Below are 24,074 nucleotides of genomic sequence, written 5' to 3' on the forward strand. Positions count from 1 at the left end.
GTCAATGATTGTATTTAGATACGTGATCACTGGTCTCAAATCTTTCCCACGAGAACAGTCGTTTCAGTACCGCTCACTTCTTGCCAATCTATTCAGGTTAAACCAATGGGCTGATAAAAATTGTCCGGTTTAAAAGTGTCCAGATAAGAGGGAGTCTACATTAAACTTTTCTGTGTTACTGCTTAGTTGGGAACAATATATTTGGATAAACCTATTAAAAAATGTATCTCCTGTTTTTTTGTCTAACTTATAATATAATTTTGAAAGATTTATTGTGCTATGGATTCAAATTTTTTGTATCACAAGTTTATGAAATTAGTTTATTTTTTTATTTTGATACCAACAAAAGATCTAGCCTAGAACAAAAATATTATAAATCCTGCCATCCTACAGATTGAATTTTAATTATTTTCTTAAGTTTTTTACCCATAGGCCACTACTAGATTAAATTTTCCTGTCTTTCTAAATAATAATTATAACTTTACAAATTATTTTTCTTCACTTTTAATAAAATAAATTCATCTATCTATTATAGAAATTAAAAAATCATAAGTAGTCAGGACCAGTGCAACCATGCGGCCAGGGTATTTATGCCGATTATGCTTTATGCTCAGACCTGGGTATTTATGGTGATCATTCCGAGAAGTAAAATGCTAGTATTGACCATATGAAATTTTGTTTAACACATTTTATTATCATTTTGCTATCCTTACAAGGTAATAATTGCAAAAAACATCTCAATCTTCTCTAACTTTAATACAAATTATAAATACCCAGTTTTTGGGTATTTACCCGGGCCTGGGGTAAATACCCAGGTAAATACCCAATTTATATTTACCTACCCACTGGGTATTTACCCGGCCCACATCACTACAGCTAGGCCTACTTATTAACTACTTTTTTTACTATTTTTTCTAATGCCATTTGCATAATTTATGTTTTTTGTAAGGGAAGGTCAAAACTAGACTCTATTAAAACTAGATTTTGAAACTGGTATCTGTTACTAAAAAGCATCATTAATTAATATCTAAAAAACAAAAGAAAGGAAAGTGGGCCCAGAACCATTTCTCAGAATCAAACCAGTAATCAAGGCAATTGTTATACCTACTCTGTCCGAATTGCATGGATAAACCATAAAATTTCTGATCACTCTGTTTGTGTTTGTACTAACCAGCTGTAAGTGGCTCTGTTACATTTATCTCTAAGCAGTGGCGGATCTAGAACAGTCACAAGGGGGGGGGCAAACCAGGAGGTCTGGGGGGGGGGGTTCGGGGGAACCCCCCCGAAAAATATGTGTAAACTAAGTCTCCAAAATAGCAGTTTTATACCATTTCTTTGTCCAAAGTTAGTGTGACAAATTATTTTACGCAATGTGTATGCACTACTGTATTACATGCAGTTAAAAATATATGTATATGTATGCTCCAGGGGGAGGGGGCGGATGCCCCCTTCGCCCCCCCCCCCTTTAGATCCGCCACTGTATCCAAGACTATTTGATATTTTATCCTTTGACTTCAACCTCAAAGGTTATTCATAGCAGCAATGTTCCACACGTAGTTTAATACAGTAACTTAGAAAACATATCTAAAAATATTTAAGTCCTCATAAGTTGCAATGTTGAGATTTCATTATAGTAATTTTTTTCAGACTGACTTTATCTTAAATATAAGGAAAGAAAAGATGTGACGTATGGTATGGTACTACTAGTACTCCACGGTAATACACTTGACTTTTGTGTACTCATTCAAGGCTTCCTCTCCTAAACAAACGGAAACATATGTCAGAAGTCATGTAAAAAATTGAACATAAACTTTTCACCATTCAAAACTAGAATACATTTTAGTAACAACCAAATTAAAACTGTAACAAACTTTCAAACTATATTTCTAAATATATTGCAAAATAGAAAACATCGCTCAGCTTGAGAATTACCTGGAGGGTTATAAAGTGAAGATCGGCTAGTGGAGATTCCTTTTGAGTGTAAGAAATCACTCAGTTCTTTTGACATGAAAACAGATCCTTGGTTTGGAGTGGACAAAAGCAGGCATACCAATCAGGTAGCTCTGCAGGTAATAAGTAAAAACTCACTCCTATTACATTTAGTAAAATTACAAAACTTAAAATGATTTTTAGCCCTTTTTGCAATATAGCTTAAATTTAAAAATAAAATTAGTACAGAGCTATATGAACGTATAGGGTGTCCCACGAAGGGGTTTAAACGTTTGATTTTATATTACGCGCCTATTCATGCACCGAACTTTTTGAAACTTTACACAGTTTACAAAGTAGGTTCTAAAAATATTCTGGAAAAATTTCAACTCCCTAACCTTAGTAGAAACAAAATGGCGGCATATTGAAAAACGTTACTTTAAAAACATTAAAAAAGGTATTTTTGGTTTTATAAAATATTTTTATTGTTACTTTCCAGGGCAATTTGACTTTTAAATAAAAAAAAAACTAGAACATAGCCTAATGGAAAACTAAAAATAAATCAAATAACTAATAAATAATAATAATAAATAAATAACTAATAATAAATCATGAAAGTAGTTTTTATAGAAAGCACATTGATAAATTTGTCAATATGCCGCCATTTTGTTTCTACTAAGGTTAGGGAGTTAAAATTTTTCCAGAATATTTTTAGAACCTACTTTGTAAACTGTGTAAAGCTTAAAAAAGTTCGGTGCATTAATGGGCACGTAATATAAAATCAAACGTTTAAACCCCTTCGTGGGACACCCGGTATTTTGAACATATGTTTAACAACCTGGGATTTCTTGAATAATTAGCGAGCAACTGTAGACTTCTGCATAATATTTTGAGATGGTTTAGATCTGTCGTAGAAAGACCAAAAACATTTCCCTTTGGAGTAGCTGACATCTTGAAAACCCATGTTAATTGTAAATTGACGACATGAGACACACACTCAGATGACATTTTTTTAAATCATAAAATTTGTAATATCGTTTGTTTAATTTTTATCAAATACTCTGTTTTAAAATAACCTTTAATAGACAGAAGATTTTTAAAAATTGATTCCTTTTCCTCCAAGAAAGTTGTATGTTACATACCAAGATCTTTCCCGAAGCCAGATTGTTTGAAGCCACCAAAGGGAGCAGCCACATCAGTCTTGTTGTAAGTGTTGATGAAGACTGATCCAGCCTCAATCCTCTCAGCAAAGTTTAAAGCACGATTGATGTCCCTTGTAAATATGCCTGATGCCAGGCCATACTCTATGCTGTTCAATCTCTTAATTAAGGAATCCATATCACTGTGAAAAAAATTAAAATATAAACTATGATCACCTTAGTTAAATATCTTATAACATAGCTAACTTTGAAATAAAGATTTATTATTAAATCCTACAGTTAAAACTAGAGTCTACAAAATATTTTTTGGAAAAGTAGCATTATTTTTAGAAAGTTTGAAACAGAAAAATAAATTTATATTCATTTGTACAATGCATAAAGGCAATATTTTAAATTTGTTAACATATTTTAACATATTTTACTTCAAGGTTAGTTTTGTTCAAGGAAAGGGTCTAAGTCAGGATTTTGAATTATTTTAGTAAGGAGGATAGTAGCTAGCTTACCTTGAAGAAGGTGTAGGTAGGCCATAGAACATAGAGAAGAGACACTATAAACACAATATTTCGCCCCCTGAGGGACTTTAATAAGTGTAGAGAAAGTGGTTAACTCTTTACAACTTTTTCTACTCTTGACAAAGTCTTCCAGGGGACAAAATATTGTTTGATGGCCTACCTACACTTCAAAGTAAGCTAGCTGCTGGGGCTATAGAATACAGGGGCTGGCTCACGTCTTTGATGTAGCAATTGCCGACATGGTCCCGTTCCCCCCTCCCTGTGACGTCACTGCGAGGACAGTCGAGCCGATTGCCATTACGCGGCCAGAGAAAATCTTGCTCTTTTACACGCTTCCCTACCTTTGTACGATTATATTTTAATATGAATCTTACATCGTTTTATTCTGCACTAACTGGAGAATTTTAATATCTAAACAGTTTTACGACGGCCCTGAAGGGACATTCCAGTTTCTTTTTGTCTTTCATTCACTTCCGACTTTTATCTCGAAGTACTTCGACTTTATCCTCGAAGTACTTCGACATTATTCTCGAAGTACTTCGACTTTATTCTCGAAGTACTTCGACATTATTCTCGAAGTACTTCGACATTATTCTCGAAGTACTTTGACATTATTCTCGAAGTACTTCGACTTTATTCTCGAAGTACTTCGACTTTAATCTCGAATGTGCTTATTATAGTTTGTTATAATTTTACGGCAACCACAACCCAACTAACTGTTGATGTAGGGGTGTTTCTGATGTAGACATATTTTTGATAAGAATTGGCAGATAGAAAGGGGTTTGAGCTTTAGGACACATAATGGAATATGGCATTAATGAACTGATTGAACAATATTTTAGTTTAGGCCTTCAACAGCCTGAAATACTTGCAATTCTTTTATTGAAGCATAACATTTGCATAAGTGAGCGGACACTTAAAAGGTATACCAAGAAGCTCGGACTTCATAGAAGGAAACACTTTTCTGATACCAAGGATTTTATTAGGCCTGAGTGCGACAGAGACGAGAGACAGTGAGACAGCAGACAGAGAAAGAGAATGAATCAGAAACAGAATAGAACGAACGTATTCGTATTGAAGTTGAGTTGAAGTAAAACTAGACTAGATAGAAATGTCGAAGTACTTCGAGAAAAAAGTCGAACTACTTAGAGAAAAAAGTCGAAGTAAAATGAAAGACAAAAAGAAACTGAGTGTCCCTTCAGGGCCGTCGTACAGTTTTTAGTTTGAGACAAGTGAATTGGTTTTATAGTTAAGCAACAAACGTAGAGGAGCTAGAATAATGAAAAGTCACTGAGACTGTGTTGCTCTAACTAGTTCAGTCCACAAGGGTTCCCAAATTTCCAAGGGTCAATTGAAATTTGTTTTTACCTAAACACGGTCGCGAGAGTTTTTGTTTGTAGGAGAAGGCTCAGAACTCCATCCAGACTCGAAGCTCAAAGGTTTATTCTGTAAGGCTCATCATCACCAACTCCTACCTTCTGGGTGTCAGGGGAGCAACCCTGGTTCCCCGAAACAAACAAAATTGAAAGTCAACGTCGAGCGATTGTACTGTGATCACTAACTTCTAACACAGTCGATCAATTGGTACTAGGTTGTAAGGGAGCGCCCTAGTTGCCAAAACGACTGAAGGTGAGAGTTGACTTCAAGCGATTGTACCTTGATTCCTAACTCCTAACAAAGTTGATCAACTGGTACTGGGTTGTAAGGGAGCGCCCTAGTTGCCAAAACGACAGAAGGAGAGAGTTCAATCAAATCAAATCATTCTTTATTCATTATACATAAAATAACATGTATTGAATAGAGTCAAATAGGCTATAAATACATATATCTACATATTACAAAGTGCTTAAAATATACTATTAAGATAAGTGAAGAGTTTCTAATTGAATATATTAAAAATATAACACTATTGCAATCACAATAACATTAGCAGTTATTAAAATAAAAAACATATACCCATTTTCCGGGCTTAGGTAAAAATATACAAAGAAAAGAAAAAGTATTACTAATCATTGTGAAAATTTAAATTGTTCCCCTAATTTGGCTATGGAGTTCAAATTATGTAAGCTACTAATTTTTATTTAAAAAAAATTCTTCTCTGGAATAAAGTGGAAATTTAATTGTTGACTTCAAGCAATTGTACCTTGATTCCTAACTCCTAACAAAGTTGATCAACTGGTACTGGGTTGTAGGGGAGCGACCCTAGTTCCCGAAACGACTGAAGCTGACAGTTTACAATTTACATCAAGTGATTGTGTCTCGATCGCCAACGGCGAATAAAGTCGGTGAACTGGCACTGGGTGTCAGGGGAGCGACCCTGGTTCCCAAAACTATTAAAACTGAGGGTTAACGTTGACCGATCGTGTCCCGATCGCTGTCAGCGAATAAAGTTGATGAAGCGGTACAGGGTGTCAGGGGAGCAACCCTGGTTCCCAAAACGCTTAAAACTGAGAGTTAACGTCGATTGTGTTTTGATCGCCAATGGCGAATAAGGTCGATGAACTGGCACTGGGTGTTAGGAACCAATTCTTTCTTGACCTTTGTACTCTCTCATCGAGTGTCCACCACACACACAGACCCACCGCAGCTCAGACACAGTCCACTGCCGTTCATCATTACGATTACATCATCCAGCATTACGCTACCCACAATAATTATAAACTCTAAACTTAAACTTATAACTCTAAACTAGTATCTTTTATTTGCCCTGGCAAAGATTTTATCGAAAGGAATCTTTATTTTACTGATTATTTTGGGAGAGATACTTTTTAGTTTGTGTTCTTTAAACTTTTAATAAGTGACAGTGCAAGTGTACAATACTGGACAGGATAGAGACGCCATCATGGCCGACCAACAGCAATGAAGATGGGTTACCCCAGCCAGACGCCGCCGATCTACACCTCCACAATATCAACGAAGGTCGGTGAAAGCATTTTTCTATCTCAAAAACCATTAAAAATCAGTATAAATCATATTTCTATTTGCCATAGATTTCATATTAACTATCTAACAAAACAATTTAATAATTTTTTTGTTCTAACTCAATCATGATCGATTAACAACATTGGTTCTTCGAACCTGATTTCATTGCCTTCTACTAGCCTAGGGAAAGAAATCAAATATTTTACTCTATTAATGTCATTACATTAATACATTTGATTATTATTATCACGTATATTTCAGGGTATCTGATTTGTACTCTGATTGTGATTGTGGTAAAAACTTTGTCGGCACTGCATCATCCCTGAAAAGGGGGTTTTGAAAATTTTAATAATTCCAATAAATAAATAAAAATAATCCTCTCTCCTTGTTTAATATTTCTATAATTCTGAATAAGGTCAACAAAATATGAATAAGGTGGGTCTCTTTTTTGACCGTTACATCACTAAGCGAGGAATATTTTTATTTTTGGGTTTGGAACAAACTTTCAGCGAGAAAACTATAGTCAATCAGTTCTTCCACATTAATTAAGTTAGCATTTTTACACACTTCCAACAGTTATTTGAAAAATTGTCTCAAAAGACAATTGTTACAAATGATCACTGGCGGGCAATTTTTCCCGCTTACCTCAAAATATTTTAGGTACAGTATAACTAGTGCACAAACTAGCGTATTAAAAATTCCATTTACTATTTTGAACCAATAAATTCTTTATTTTACTAAAATAAAACCATTACACATTCCTAGAAGCAGAGACTCAATTAAGTGTATTTAGAGAGCATAACAAGGAGTAGGCAGTAGGCCTATACAAAAAAAAAGGTAAGTAATATTTCAAGCCTATACCCTTTACTCTACTCAATTTTTAAGATAATAATTTTTTACAATAATATCAAGAATAATGTATTCTTATCCTTTAATATAATAGACTAACATTTTTTGAATATCATGCTACAAACAACATGGTGTGGGCATGAGCGATGGAACGATGGAATGTGAAGTAGTGTCACTCGCCACTTCGTGATGAATAATAAACGACCTGATGGGCTTATTGAGATTTTTCGGACTAATTAAGGAAGTAGAACTATGAATAAAAAATTTTCTCGCTCAAAGTTTTTTCCTATCCAAAAATATAAAAAAATCCTCCCTTAGTGACTTTTTGAAGTTCACAAGTTTGTAATACTTAGCATTTTTTCGCTTAAACAAATTATTGTTGATCATAACTAAAATAATTTTTGACCATCAGACTCTGTAGTTTATGCAGATTACAACGATATAAGTTTCATACGGACAATTGAATTGTGTAAATGTAGGGAAGCGTGTAAACTATCAGTATGTATATGGGCCGCACACTAGCTTGACCTGTGGAGTCCGTGCGGTGACGTTACAGCCACACGGCAGTGGAACCACTTTGCTCGTCGATGTGAGCCGGCCCCCTTAAAATAGCCCCTGCTAGCTACTATCCTCTTTATTCTACAATTATTCATCATTTTAATCTTCAAATTAAATCACTTACTTAATCCTCAAGCTGTTTGGTCTTTTAAAACCAGGTATACAATAGATATGTGGTGAAATTTAGTCCAAATAGGGTTTGGGTCATATTGCTTCAGTTATTCAGAATGTTAGGTGTTATGAATAACTTAGCTTTGTAGTCCAATACTTCTTGAAAAAAATATTTTGTAGTCTAATACTACTTTAAGAAAATAATGTTTACTTGCTTAAGAATATTGTCACTCATATTCTATGTTTATAAAGTTCACTAGCCACAGAGCTCGTTGTGGTTAAATACAACAGTCTCTAGGAAAATAACAGTTATGAAATCCATACACCACTTTACTCACTTATATTAATGGTACAGATTAAGCACATAACTTTAGAAACACCCACATATCATAAGGAACACACTTTAACCACAAATGCAAATTGTGAACAACAACATGCAACCAAAGAAAAAAAATATGATATAACAATACAACAATCAGCTGTTAAATTATCAACACAAGTTTCATATGATTGGATTATGCATACCGGCAAACTTACCCATTACTGCCATAAATCTTAAAAAAATCAAACATTCATAATTATTTACAAATCTACATGAATTAAACTTTCCATTGACCTATTATTTAATAAAATCTGTCAAGTAGAACTGTAGATTCAGTTCTACAAAGCATAACAAAAACATTAATTCAGTATTTTCTATTGGCAAATTTATTTATTTCATACTATACTATTGACGTTTGGTCAAAAAACACTTTTTACCTTCCCCCTTGCAGCAAACCTAAGCACTCATTAAATCTAATGCTATTTAAATTGGGAATAAATATGTCTTATTTATGGAAATATTTTAGTAAAAATCTAATCAGACAAGTGGAAATTCGCTTAGTCTGCAGGATTGCTGCGGCGAGGGTATTTTACCCTTTCACTACAAATGTTTAATAAAATAAAACTTTCATAATTAATTATTTGCAAATCTACACAAAATGTGAAAACCCCCGTTTCCAATGTATTTCTTATGTAAAACATGTTTAAAATTTTGTTTACCATAAATCATGTCAAAAACTTACTTTCCAGTTCCAGTGGAACTCTAGATTTAGTTGTACAACGATTTTTAAAACTGAATTATAAATAAGTAGATATATAATGGATAAATATTAATTTTTTTTTGTCTTAATTATGTCCACCAATGATTTAGATCTATCATAATTACAATGTAATTTTATGTCATAAAAGTTTATACATTGTCTTTCACTATTTTGAAGGATAAATTAAAGACATGAAAAGACAAAGGCGAATAACTAAAATAAGGTAAAAAGTAAGCTGAATTTCTACCTGCTTGAAAACTTAGAAACAGCCATAATAGGGCCAAAGGCTTCCTCATTGGCAATAAACATATGATCTTCAACATCACTAAAGATGGTAGGCTGAAAGAAATAGCCTGGTCGATCACAACGCTTCCCTCCAAAAACTAGTTTTGCTCCCTCCTTTTCTGCAGCTCTGCAGTATTTCTCAAGCTTTTCCAAGTGAGCCAAATGATTCTGAGGTCCATGCTGAGTGTTACGGTTTAGTGGATCTCCCACTACCTAATCATTTAAAGGGGAAAATAATAAAACTTATCTGTATTGGATAGAATGTATTTTTTTACAATATCCGATTTTAACAAACAAGGTCTAATTTGGTTTGGAATTAAATTCTCTATCTTTTTTGATGTGAAAAACAATTTTCTTAATATTAACGGTTTTCATGAAATTTGGCATTAAAGATTTTAAATTGCTGCCATATTGAAACGGCTTGAGATATTGTAACAAAACTTTGTGAGCTCTTTTTACCTACTAAAATATATACATTTATACCAATTTTGAAATTTCTATCTTGAAAAATGCCCAAGATATAAAATAATTCTTAAAAAACACAAATAGGCCGACAATCAGAAATCTAGGCATTTTATGTTTGTCTTAGCCCAAGGAACAAGTCTACAAAATATGTCCAGACAATTTGGAAACACCCTGTATATTGAGTAGGGTTGGAAGACACTCTTTATAATATCTGTACAGGGTGTTAAAAAAAGGTGGGGACATATTTTACCTTGTGGTTCCTTAGGTCAAAATAAAGAGAAAATCAAGAATGAAATTCTTTCCAAAGTCGCTTTGTTAATCAGATATCCGCCATTTTGTATTTTTTACATAAACATTTTTATCTTTAAATATTTTCAACCGATCTTTATGAAACTTGGTATGTATGTTAAGGTAGAAGAGACTCGTGTGAGGGAAAAAAATAATTTTGATTAAACCCAAAATTTCAAAATGGCAGCCATTTAAAGTTTGTAAACCTAAATTACTCAAATATGGCTGATTTTGTGAAAAAATGTCAACAACATTTTTATTTAGCATTTTTAATCATCTATCAAACGATACCAAGTTTAAAAAGAGTGATAAAGAAATAGCTGAAATATTTAGATTTTTTAGTTGTAAAATGGGGTAGAATAAGGCAGAAGCTGGTTTGCCCCATTTTACAACCAAAAATCATAATATTTCAGCTATTTTTTATTCGATATTTTTGAACTTAGTATTGTTTGATAGATAAATAAAAATGATAAATAAAAGTGTTCTTAACATTTTTTCATAAAATCAGCCATTTTTGAGTAATTTAGGTTTACAAATTTTAAATGGCCACCATTTTGAAATTTTAGGTCGAATCAAAATGATTTCTTGTTCTAACCTTTTTCAATTGATCTATGAAACTTTGTAACAGGTCAAAAATTACTGTGGGGTAATATCCTAAATAATCAACTCATCCTAAATACGTTGATTTGTTTCACGAAAAGGCAGCGACGAACGCTGGACCTAGTGACGTCATATGGAGTGGATGACGTAGTTCTCAACCCCGACGCCAGGGGCGGTAGGAGAGAACCGCTCAAGTAGCGCCCCGGGGCAGTCAGTCATCCTTCAAGTACCATTTCCAGTACCATTTAATATAATTATTTGAAGTTATATTTCGTATTTCGTCAATTACGCATGTTCAAGGCAGGAGTCTACGCACACGAGTAAGTGTAGATTCTATCTTACACGAAGCTTTGGTGGATACCAAGCATTATAACCGTTTTATTATTTCAATTTGTGTTATAAACACCACGTTGTATCGACCGATTAAAATTAGTAATTATATTAAATGGTACTGGCAAATAAATATAGCATTAACGCGTGGCTCAACACTTACCAGTTTTCGTATCGTCTCGTGATTTTAATATCGGCTATTGCCAGATATTTGGTTGTAGCAAAGGTTTCGTGGTTGTAGCAAAGGTTTCGTGGTTGAAGGACGACTGACTGCACCGGGGCGCTACTTGAGCGGTTCTCTCCTACCGCCCCTGGCATCGGGGTTGAGAACTACGTCATCCCCTCCATATGACGTCACTAGGTCCAGCGTTCGTCGCTGCCTTTTCGTGAAACAAATCAACGTATTTAGGATGAGCGTGAAATATTACCCCACCGTAATTTTTGACCCATTACAAAGTTTCATAAAGATAAATTGAAAAAATTAAAAGATAAACATTTTTATGCAAAAAATGGCGGATATCTGGTTAACCAAGCTATTTTGGAAAAAATTGTATTCTTGATTTTCCCTTTATTTTGACCCAAGGAGTCACTAGGTAAAATAAAAATATGTCCCCACCTTTTTTAACACCCTGTATAATAGCACCAATATGTATAATCGTAATCGTGGAATTATTTAATATGAAAACTAGGTATAATCGAGATATGCAATTTATGGTGCATAATGTAAGCTGTAACTCACTAAAACCTTAGTGAAAATAATTAGGTTGAAGATTCATTTTAGCTTGAAGCCAATTTTGAAAGACATAAATGTGGATTTATACATCCACCACCACAAAATTATGCAAGAGAATATGTTTGACATTTGATGACTGAAGAGAAGATTTGAAAATGGAGTTTTAACCCCGAAACTATAGTCATCCACGACAATAGAGGACTGATTGACGACAGGTTAGTAACCTCATTTTATGTCATAAATGTGATGCTTGAGTTTGTTATAAAAAAATAAAAAATGTTACTTCTGGCTTCTGGCCTAGTGTTGAAACAATAACATCACTCCATACTATCATGCTATAATTGTCGTCTAGTACCACCATCAAGTTGTACCTACCTCTAGTTGTACCTCATAGACCTAGGGACAGCTAGTCATAGGTACAACTAGACGTAGGTACAACTAGATGTAGGTACAAGTTGACGGTGGCATACCCAACACGTTGTACCTGCAGATTTTTAAGAGGTACAACTAGACGTGTATGCCACTGACAATTAGTGTCACCTAGCTTGTACGGATACGAACAGTTGTACCTATGTCTAGTTGTACCTACGTCTAGTTTTTCCTACGACTAGTTGTACCTACGTCTAGTTCTACGACAGTTGCCTACGAATAGTTGTACCTACGCGTTGTTGGCGTCCATATAGTCTAGTTGTATCTATCCTTCAATTCGGTACCCTGTTTAATTGGTTACAGCACGAATACTTTTAAATGATACCCTTAATTAAATCAGAAACTGCAGTGTTCCCAGTCAATTGAGTAGGATTGACAAATATGTTTCACCGCACTACGATGTTTTAACTGTTTAAAAAAATTAATTGGAGGCTGAAAGCTACGCATTGCTGTCCAGGGTCAAAATGCCAGCTATCGTCGTCATTAGGGGATCGAGCAGGTCCTTACGACCCTAGGGCCGAAAATCAGATGTTCGCTTATTTACTTAAAAACATTAATATAGCCTATATTAAATATACAAGCAGAATATCCATATGAATTGAAACAGACTTTTTTAATTGCCACCGCTGCCTAGCAACTATTTATTATTATTTTTGCTGATTCCTTTAAATATTTCTTCACATAACCTTAAAGTGTTAGTTGTGTTGATTAGTGTGCATTTATTGTATACTAGAAGTATACTACAGACTCCTCTATTTTCACCCAACACTGTAAATAAAACATGTGATTGGAATGTTTTCCATTTGTTTTGATTTTCTGTTTATATTTCGTCACCAGCATAGCAACCCCAATGCTAATTAAGATCCATGTTAATTTTTTTTTTATTTAAAATTAATAAAAAGGTAAACAAGAGCCGCAACATATGTTAGTCAACGAATCATCTAAATGGCACATTGCACAGAGGTGCCCATCCCCCCCTAGACTCATGACGCACCCCCTCCCCAGTTGAGCACCAGCCCCCCCCACCATAAATGAGGTGCACAACCAATGTAAAACATTATTCCCCCGCCCAGTATTATTTGTAAAACTAAAAGAATATTTATAGATTCATAGATTTTTTTATATTCAAAATTCAAACCCACTTAATCTATATAAATAAAGTTAGAGTTTTGTCTGTACATTGCTCAGAATTATACATATTTTGGGTTATTTTTACGTTTTATACATTAAAGACGTTGAAACATGTCTTATCTCAATTTATGTCTATCTTCAGTATGATAAATATTTTTGGGCATCAGTCACCTTATTGAAATCAGGAGAACACAGTCCTTGTCATATCACAGTTCATTACACGTACACACTGATAAAAATACAAAAATAAAAATAAAACTACTGTAAATATAAAATCAGAGACTAAAGTTCTCAACTCCGACGTTTCGCCGCACCAATATTCGCCGCACGTGCGGCGTTTTCAAGGTTATTTTGTCTTCTCACGTAAACGTTGTGAGCGCCTAACCACGACTGTGTTCTCCTGATTTCAATAAGGTGAGTGATGCCCAAAAATATTTATCATACTGAAGTATTGACCTCACCTAAAATACCATGACGTTTAGAAATAGAATTATGTCTGTCTGTCACAGCCCAGAAGGCATTTTACGCAGCCTACTCTAAAGAAAACTAGAGTCCCAATCATGATTCTAATGGTTTAATTGTATTCACAGGATCGGCGAGAATGTCCTTGGACATTAAAATATGGCCTCACTATTTTGGAAAAAAATAACAGGCGATCAAATCCCAATTATGTGCGATTGTTTTCATGTTTGTTTCTCAATGTTTACTACATACGTGATTTATGAAATACTTATACTAATAATCTGTTAAGAGAATACTGCATACATGAAATTAAAAACAGCTGTTTGGATAAAACTTCCTTTTTCTAGCTGTCACCCATATGTTTACATAAATTAATGTTGTTTACGAATCCTTAGTAGGCCCTAACAATTTCCGATCACGTTTGTAAGCAAATCCGAAACTGAGTGAGATTAATAACCGTGTGGCTTACATAACAGGTTTGATTTATCACGGCTACTTATATGTAACTGTACATTAAATTAAATAACTAGCCATCATCTAGATCGGGAACCGGATATTCTGTGTGTATCAAGTTGTTCTTGAGTTTTGATGACTGGGAAAAAGACCGTGAATCAGTGTTGTACAGTCCACTAGTGTTGATACAGGACTGGGAAACTTATCTTTCTATATAAATAAAATTAGAGTTTTATAAGTCAACTCATTTTAAGGAATTTTTTATTACCCGAATATCTACATAGTGTTCATAACCTCTGCTTAACGAATTGTCAGCGTCTTTCTCTTGATATAACGACCCCCTCTCCCACATAATCGTTTTGGAAACATCACAGCTCCTTTGGTGAAAATGAAATGGAAAAATTACTTCAACGCTTGCCCCAATAATCGCCTGCTCCGTTTTACACTTCTGTCTGCTGTGCGCTATCATGTTACAACAGATTTCAGATACAACAGCTGGGGAATGATGCTCCAACCTAATTCTGCTCGATCCGTGGTGCACGGACGTAGGGTAATAAATTAAATAATTAACTAACACTCCGCCGAGGAGGTTGTGAACAGAGTCTCGCAAGGAGCTATAACTTCGAAACAAAATCTCGCCGTTGTTGTATGCATATGATGTGGGATGGAATCTGCGCTGGAAAATTGCTCTGGAGCGAGTGCCTCTCTAGCCAGTCTACGTCTTGTGTGAAGAGGTTCGATACCAAGGACCCTCTGAAGTTCTTCAGTTGGTACATCGGTATATGCATAACCAATCCGGATACCCAACATCTGAATGAAGCGAGCTTAAATTTGAGACAGCAAATCAATATGACCCAGCTGATGAGGCGACCATACCCCAGAGCCATACTCCAGTATTGGACGGACCAAGGTCTTGTACAGCAATACAAGTGACCGAGGATCTAGAAAGTTCCTAGTAGACCTGAAGAAAAACCCCAGAAGTGCATGCGCCCTTGATTTGATGTGGACAATGTGGTCAAAGGAACTGAGTGAAGGTATCAAGAATATTCCAAGGTCCTTCACTTTATCCATAGATGGAAGAGTACTCCCATTGATGAAGTATTCCGACTTGAGGATGTTCATTCCTCTCTTGAATATCATAACCTGGCACTTATATACATTTAAGTCCATGGAGTTGTTTTTGCACCATCCAACGACATTACCTATGGATCTCTGAAGGGTTTCTTGATCAGACATGGAGTGTATTTCCGAGAAAATCTTTATGTCGTCAGCAAACATGAGGTAGTTGGTGGTCAAGACCGTTCCAATATTGTTGATGTAAAAAAAAAGTAGGGGTCCGATGTGAGAACCTTGGGGACACCAGAGATTACAGGGAATGGTTTAGAAGTAGCTCCTTCACACTTAACGATGAGATATCTCTCCTTCAAATAGCTCTCCACCCACCTGAGCAACGAACCACCAACACCATAGGCAGCCAGTTTTGCTACCAGAAGGCGATGTTGAACTCTGTCGAAAGCCTTAGAAAAGTCCAAGTACACGCAGTCGATCTGACTAGAGCTACCGAATGCTGACATAACAAATTCTTGGAAACACAGGATATTAATGATGGTTGATTTTCCATCAAGAAAACTATGTTGCTCAGGTACAATGTACTTCTTGAGGATCAAGTATAAATGTACCAGAACAATACTTTCAAAAACCTTAGCAATCGTAGGTTGAATCACAATAGGTATATAGTTCATTTCTTTGTATGTATTTTATTTTTTCATTCTATTTAAACTATATAAACTAAATATACTGAGTTAGGTTGGTCAGTGAACGCTGGCTATATAGTCTGCAACTAAACCAATATTAGTTTTATTAAGAACTAATAAGCACGCACAAAAAAAGTCATACCTGGGTTATTTTTCATCAGGTTTTCAATATTGAGGTTTCATTACGTTTGCATTGAAGGTAATTAAGTAGTGTTTTTTGTGAAATGTTAATAGTTAAGTAAGAAATAAACAAATTTGTCAAAGTTTATGCAAGCATAAACAAACTACACCAGTTTACACATTCTACATAAGAATAACACAGACATTTTTAATTTCAGTTTTTTTTTCTCCGTGACTAATACCCTACAAAAACACTTCAATATACTCAATTAGTTGTTTTTGTAAACTCTAAAAGTAACCCCTTAAACTGGTGACACAATGAATGGGAGACACAACTAGCCGTAGGTACTACTGGTCATAGGTACAACGACACGTAGGTACAAGTAGACGTAGGTACAACTAGTCGATAAAACTAGTCATAGGTACAACTAGATGTATATATGTATGAGGTACAAGTAGACGGTCGCGTACCCGACATGTTGTACCTGCAGATTTTTAAGAGGTACAACTAGACTTAGGTACAACTGGATGCCTGTCGCACTTTGACGCCAAAATGCAGCAGGTACAACTAGACGCCGATACAAGTAGACAGCGAGCCGTATTGTCTCATATAAGTCAACTCACAATTTTTTTTGTTTCCTCCACCACCTTTTGCAGGAATTCATCATGAATACTTGATTCAACAAAAACACGTCCTGCAGCAATACAATTCTCACCCTTGTTGAAGAAAACACCACCCATACTCTGAAAAGATGACAAAAATATGAAAGAAACTATGGTGTGGATTAAGGTAAGAGTTTACGTTATCTATTTGATTATATAAGCAATCCAGAGGCTGAAATGATTGATAACCTGTTGCATTACATAGACTGACGATTTCCTTGTTAAGCCCCAATGGTGACATCATGGTTCTTTGCATAAGCCTTCTAGATATTGCTGACTTGGCAACATTGGGATATATCAATCAATCAATCAAAATAACTTTTTTTGTATTGCACATTGTGTACAGAATGGAGTCAGTTATAAAAACATAATATTAAACTTAAGACTACTTACAGAGAATGTTGTTACTATCAACAAATCAAATTTCAGGAAGTTGGAAAAAATCTTCTAATTTATACAAGGTTCTGTTGGTGAGAAATAATTTCAACAGTTTTTTTAATTAATTAAAATTAGTTATATTTTTATATTGTCAGGTAAGCTATTGAAATATTTAACACCAATATAAGATGGGATTTTTTTGTTAATCGATAAATTATGTCTGTTGAACGCCAATTCACTACCTTTTTTGCTTGAATACTTATGAAAAGAGTTCAATTTTGGCAATCTTTCATGGTTTGATTTAATATGAAGGGCTATTTGATAAATGTAAAAGCTACAAACAGTCATAATTCCTATGGTATTTCTTTGAATTGCTCTTTTGCGGATTTTTTAATTTTAGTTTTAACATGATGCGAATTGCTATTTTCTGAAGTTCCTGAATGCTATTTATGTTAAAATTTGATGTGCCCCCATAAAGACACAACCCAAAAGAAATGTGTGATACAATTAAGAAATGATATACTATTTTTAAGGTTTTTAAACTACTAAATTTTGACATCTGTCTTAATGCATATATGCATGAGTTGAATTTATTACAAACGTTTTCAACATGACTGTCCCAGTTGAATTTATCATCTATATGCAATCCAAGAAATTTTATTGTTTTAACTTCATTTAATAAAATTGTATCCATAAAAATATTAAACTCGGGTGAATTTTTGCTCGTTGAAGAAAAATTTATATACAGTAGACTCCCTCTTATCCGGACTCCTCGGGACCGAGGCCAGTCCGGATAATGGGTTTTCCGGTTAAACCGATGTCCCCAAAAACTCGTTAAAACGAACTGTTTACTGCGATATTCGACTTAAATTTAGGAGAGCATTGTATTTAGACACATGATCACTAGTCTCTCTTTCCCACGAGAATAGTCGTTTCAGTATCGCCCACTTCCTGCAGATCTAGTCCATTTAAACCAATGTGCTGATAAAAATTGTCCGGTTAAAGAGATGTCATTTCCCCCGAATGTAGTCCGGTTCAACCGATGTCCAGTTAAAAGGTGTCCGTATAAGAGGGAGTCTACTGTAATTAGTTTTTATTGGATTCGGTAATAAATTGATTTCATTTAAATATTGGTTACATTTGGTAAGCTCAACAAAAGAAGAGACTTCCACATCAGAATTTGAATTACCGGATATTTTTATATTGATGTCATCAGCAAATAAACAAACACTATTGGGAGATTCTATCAATGAGGGGAAGTCAGTCAAGTAAATGAAGAATAATAGGGGCCCCAATAGCTCTCCCTTTTACACAGTTACATTTAAGTTTTTCAAGAAGTAAATCATGTGAGACACTATCAAAGGCTTTTGTTAAGTCCAAGAATATTCCAACTACTTTTTCCTTTGAATCAATTGAATTAATTATAGATTCACAGAAATCGACTCCTGTGTCAATCACAGACCTTCCTTCTCTAAAACCATATTGTTCCTCATCTATTCAATTATTTTCCTCTAAGAATTTTGAAAGTTGTATATGCATAACTCACTAAAAAAATTTGGATAATGAGCATAACAATGAGATAAGCCTGTAATTACACATTTCCTTTGGGTTACCATTTTTATAACAAGGTTTAATTTTAGATTTTTTTTTATTTTTCAGGGATTATATAAGAACGTATATAACAAAATAATACCCAACATCTCTAAAATCTTTTAAAAAATTGCATACAATCAAATTTATTCTTTTTTTTATGCTAGCAAACTATTTGCTGACCAACAGTTTGGTTTTAGATCTGGAATGAGCACAATGTCTGCTATCTCTGATTTCATAAATCAGGTGTCGGAGGGTTTGGATGGGTCGCAGAGTACAGCGGCTGTATTCTGTGACCTTTCCAAGGCCTTTGATTCTGTAGATTATGATATTCTGTTGACAAAACTTAGATACTACAAATTTTCTGCAAAGTCATTGTCTTGGATACAATCTTACTTAAGCAATAGGTATCAAAGAACAATTATAAAGAAAAATGGTAAAACATTTTCCTCAACATGGGGTAAAATTAAATATGGTGTCCCTCAGGGGTCAATTCTAGGACCTTTATTATTTTTGATATTTGTAAATGATTTGCCCAAAAACGTTTCTTCTAACCTCATTCAATATGCTGATGACACTACAGCAATAGTTAAGGCTAACAATTCTAATAATTTGAAAGTAGAGCTAGATCGTTCACTACTAGAGCTATCCAACTGGTTTAATGTGAATGGATTGAAACTTAATAGTTCAAAAACGCAAATTTTAAAAATTTCAGCCCGCTCAAAATAAAAATATTTATACATTTGGTTTGATTTTTAATGGTGATATTTTATCCTTTGTAAAAAGTACAAAATTTCTTGGCTTACATATTGATGTAAACTTGTCATGGAAACCGCACATTGATATGCTTACAAAAAAATTAAACACTGCTTGTTTCCAAATTTATGTGTTGCGAAATATAATAGGTACCAAAACTAAAATTATGGTATATTATGCCATGTTTTTCTCTCATTTGCAATATGGTATTGAGCTGTGGGGTTCCACTTCCCACGCAATTAAAATATTTAAAATCCAAAAACGTTTTTAAAAAATTCTATGTTTTAAATCTAAAAGAACATCATGTAAGCCACTATTTAAAAAATATGAAGTCTTGACAATGCCTTCACTGTTTATTTTCAAAACTCTAGTAAATTTAAAAAGTAATTTTCATAAATATGTAAGTAAGCAGTTTGTTCATCACTACCCCACACGTTTCAAAGATAACCTGCAGTATCCAAGGCATCGGCTTTGTCTGTACGAAAAGTCACCCTACTATATGAGTTTGAGGCTTTACAATAGTCTACCAAATAGATTCAAAAATATTAGCTGCATAACTAAATTTAAAAATGACCTTAAACTGTATTTAATAGGAAAAACCTTCTATTCTGTATCTGAATTTCTGGATGACAATAATATTGGTGCACACTTTGGGCAATAACTCAGTTTATAGTTAATTTTACTTTAATACTTTTTTAATTTATGGAATGTTTTCTTTGTTTTATATTATGCATATTTGACAATGTCACCTGTTCCTCTAGCTGCGCTAGAAACTTGGAATGTATTTTTGTGTATGTGACAATAAAGTAATATTTATTTATTTATTTATTTAAACATTTTTTCAAGATAACTTTAGAAGAATTCATTATTCTGATATATGATACATTTATTATATTTCCAAATATTCAGTGAGACGTGGGTCTAATTGAATTCACTCAGAGAGTCAGAATGGTCGCCCGAGCCATTGTCCTGTTCTACCCTCTTGGTCAGGTAGCCTCCTTCAACTTAACACAAGACAGGTTTGGTATTAAATTAGTATTTAAATACTTAATTATATAATCGACAAACTAGTACAAAGATTCGATTCATCTTAACTATATACATACCAGTCTAACACTTTTATCAAGGTCAAAATCATCAAATATTACTAGTGGAGATTTGCCACCAAGTTCCAATGAAACTTTTTTTAAATTAGCAGCTGCATTTTTCATCACTTTTTGGCCTGTTATTGTGCTGCCAGTAAATCCAACTTTTCTGATATCTGGATGATTGGTGATGGCATTACCCGTTTCAATTCCTGTAAAATTGTCACTATGATATTATTTTAAAAAATGACTATAAAAGTTACATGATGGTATATGTATACAATTTTTCTAATACATTTATTAACCTGACAGAGCTGACATGGAATTAAAACATGAGGAATTCGTTAGAGTTAATTCACCATTCAGACATAAATGACAGTCATTTTTTAAAAATATTCTGGGTAAATTAAACACAATTTGCTACCTATAAAATTGTTAGGCACTTGAACGGTTGTTCGTTGTATCTGAGCCATCTAAGGTGTTGTCTCCCGGCCAGAAGAGGAAACGATAGGTTGAGGGATCAAATCTTATCTTGGTTATCAGTTATTAAGTGAAAAAGCAAATTGGAAGTTAACCTATCTAAGACAATGCTAATGGTTTGCCCACCTACAATTCTTCCAATTGCATAGCCAAAACATAAAAGTAGTTTGTAACAACAGTGTTTAATTAAATGCACAAGAAGGAATCAGTGTTACAGTCGATATCTGTGTACAGTACTAAGTATCAAAGTCCTGGCATTTAATGGCAAAACAAAAGTCCAATTCTGAGCAAAAACTATCTAGATGTATAATTCACTAATCTAATCTACTTTTAAAATTGTTATTTGTTTTCATGTTTTTCTAGGATAGTAAAATAGTTCTGTCATTGAAAATCTTGCCAGTTGTAAGGTGGGCTCCAGCTGATTTTTACTTTCCACTGCATATGATGTGCAAGCTCCTGTAGCTGGACGCGTACTGAGCGTAGGAACGCTCTGATACTAAGATGGTGGCGATAGCACCACTTTAAGCGGCACCAACGAAAAACGTTTGTTACTTAATCTGGACAGCCCTTGTAATTGCCTTTGATGAAAATATTCAATTTTAAGCTTAGGTATCTAGATGTATCTTGTTGATTGCTACGAATGTAAAAGAGCAGTACAGGGAGGCAGACTTGGACAAGACCATGGAAGACAAACATTGTGATGTTTGTTTAAAATTGTTCTGAGTAAAGAATCATGAACATGTTGTTTTAAGGAATAAATTAAAAACCTTAAAATACCTGTGCCAGGTAGAATGTTGATCACTCCAGGAGGGAAGCCTGCTTTGACGGAGAGTTCTGCAAACTTTAGAGCCGTGAGGGGAGACTGCTCCGATGGTTTCATCACAACAGTGTTCCCAGCAGCCAAGCATGGAGCCATCTTCCAGGAGAGCATCATGAGAGGGTAGTTCCAAGGTGTTATTAGTCCACAGACCCTGAGGCAAAACTACAAAATTTATTGTTTGTTCCAAATTAATTTTTAGTGATGGTAAGTTGTTATTTTTGAGGTTGCTATAAAAAAAAATTCTATTACCAAGTTTGAACAAGGTAAAAAAATTCCGTCGATTTTTACACTTTTTGGCGGTGATCCGGAAGGTCGCTGAGGTCGAAAATTTGGATTTAGTTTCTCGGTACCATGACATACAACACAGAAAAAATAAACTTACTACCCCATTTCATGCAAGGTAAAATGCACAAGGTTACTGGATTATTAATTAATGCTCCTTTTACTTGTTAATACAAGACCAAAGATAACATTCCAAAATGAATACCGTGTAGCTAATTGTGTGACCATAATATAGGTACAGTTTGGGTATTTGTTTAATTCCAAACAATTTCCTCTGGTGCGAACTTAAGTTGTCTAGGCAAAAGAATACAAATTACTATCTAAAACGGCAGTAACAAACAATGTAAAAAAATATTTAACGACAGTTTAACAAAACGAGATAAATAAAAAAGTGTTTGGGTTATGTATTTACAGGGTGTTGAAATTCAAAATTTCGAGCTTGTAGGCCAGACTCGGCTCGGCTTGATAACATGATGCTTAGTAAACAATGTAGGCTTACTGAGGTGTCAATGTCATAATGACATGCAGTTAGTACTTTTCAGGGGTGCCCATCCCTCCTAAAGGCTTATGATGCAAATCCCCCCCCCCAAAAAAAAAAACTGGTCAAGGCATAATCCCCCAAATCAGTATAGAGTTCTAGATCTACTCTGTGTATCAAGTGTCACTTTCATTGCATACACATTTTAAAACCAACAAAAAACAGATACAAACACATTGGCTCAATAAAAAATATAAAAATGATTGGTCCACAACCCTTTTGTGGCATTTTCCAAAAATTGCATGCTCTTCTATTGTGTCATGGGCCAATGAAAATCACCGTAAACATTGGATTAATACTCCCCTTCAGGGTTAGCAAGCTTACTTTGCTTAGGCCTCCTAAAAGGGTTGCCTCTGACTTTTTGGGACTAGACAGGCGAAGAATTAAATTAACGATAGAACTGATAACTGGCCATGGGGGATTCAGGAAACATTTACAACGGATGGGCTTATTTGATGGTGAACCGATCTGTAGGCACTGCGATAGGTCAGAGGAGACAGCCGATCACCTGCTCTATGATTGTGATAAGCTCTCTGACGCTAGAAGGATGATTCTTGGCAATGTGGAAAGAGGTAGATATCTTCCCGAGAAGGAACTAATTGGAAGACTACAGGCTTTCATCGGATGCCTGAATTTGTAAGGTCTATCAATGAAACAACTGTCTGGGGTGCGCAATAATTCAACTTTACGGATGAAGTGCTTTATAGTCTTGGCCTGCCTCTCTTAGATAAGATAAGATAAGGCACTCAATTTGTACGAAATAGCTCTTCCCCCCAAAACCTTTTAAAACCTACCCAAAAAATCCCCCCAAGAAATATTTGTATGATACACACTGCGTCATTCCCCCATAGAAGTGGGCATCCCTGGTACTTTTATCTAGAATCATAAACCTTTTGCTTTCAAGTATAAACATAGTTAACCTGTATCATAAAAGTACCATTTTATCTTGTTTAAATTGGACAGCCATAACTCCATAATTTGGAGGCTATAGCCCCTCTGTGGATCTGCCACTGCAATAAACATATCAAGTATGATTATCATTTCAATAAATAAATACGGCACTTAAAAATATACTAAAATAATACCCCCGCCACAGCAAACCTGCACTAAGCGAATTTCCATTTGTCTGAATTGATTTTCATTAAATAAAGGTTTAACGAGTACCTACCTAGGTTTGCTGCTACAAGGAAACTAATAAAGTGCGTTTCTTTAGTAAAATATTAATAGCTTAGTATAAAATAAATAAATTTGCCACGTTTGATCAAAATATATCCATAAACAAGCAAACTACAACATTTTACAATATGCT

At 34.5% G+C, this 24,074-nt stretch overlaps 1 protein-coding gene across 2 annotated transcripts in view; it reads right to left on the reverse strand.

Annotated features, from left to right (window-relative positions):
- Nucleotides 1-881: 881 nt before the first annotated feature.
- The window catches only part of LOC128997847 (cytosolic 10-formyltetrahydrofolate dehydrogenase-like), a 63,118-nt gene continuing 39,925 nt past the window's right edge, over nucleotides 882-24,074 (reverse strand). The window contains exons 10-15 of one of the 2 annotated variants that reach the window (XM_054423607.1): nucleotides 21,903-22,096; nucleotides 20,667-20,857; nucleotides 16,798-16,917; nucleotides 9,371-9,621; nucleotides 3,072-3,271; nucleotides 882-1,759 (exon numbers count right to left, since the gene is read on the reverse strand). In XM_054423607.1, the coding sequence (XP_054279582.1) occupies nucleotides 1,704-1,759; nucleotides 3,072-3,271; nucleotides 9,371-9,621; nucleotides 16,798-16,917; nucleotides 20,667-20,857; nucleotides 21,903-22,096 (1,012 nt within the window). In that variant the 3' untranslated portion in view covers nucleotides 882-1,703. Of the gene's footprint in view, nucleotides 1,760-3,071; nucleotides 3,272-9,370; nucleotides 9,622-11,391; nucleotides 11,472-16,797; nucleotides 16,918-20,666; nucleotides 20,858-21,902; nucleotides 22,097-24,074 lie in introns of those variants that run through there. The other variant, XM_054423608.1, reaches the window with a different exon arrangement.

Source organism: Macrosteles quadrilineatus, unplaced genomic scaffold (assembly GCF_028750875.1).
Source record: "Macrosteles quadrilineatus isolate MER2022 unplaced genomic scaffold, UCM_ALF_1.0 Scaffold_7__1_contigs__length_78375512, whole genome shotgun sequence".
NCBI lineage: Eukaryota > Metazoa > Arthropoda > Insecta > Hemiptera > Cicadellidae > Macrosteles > Macrosteles quadrilineatus.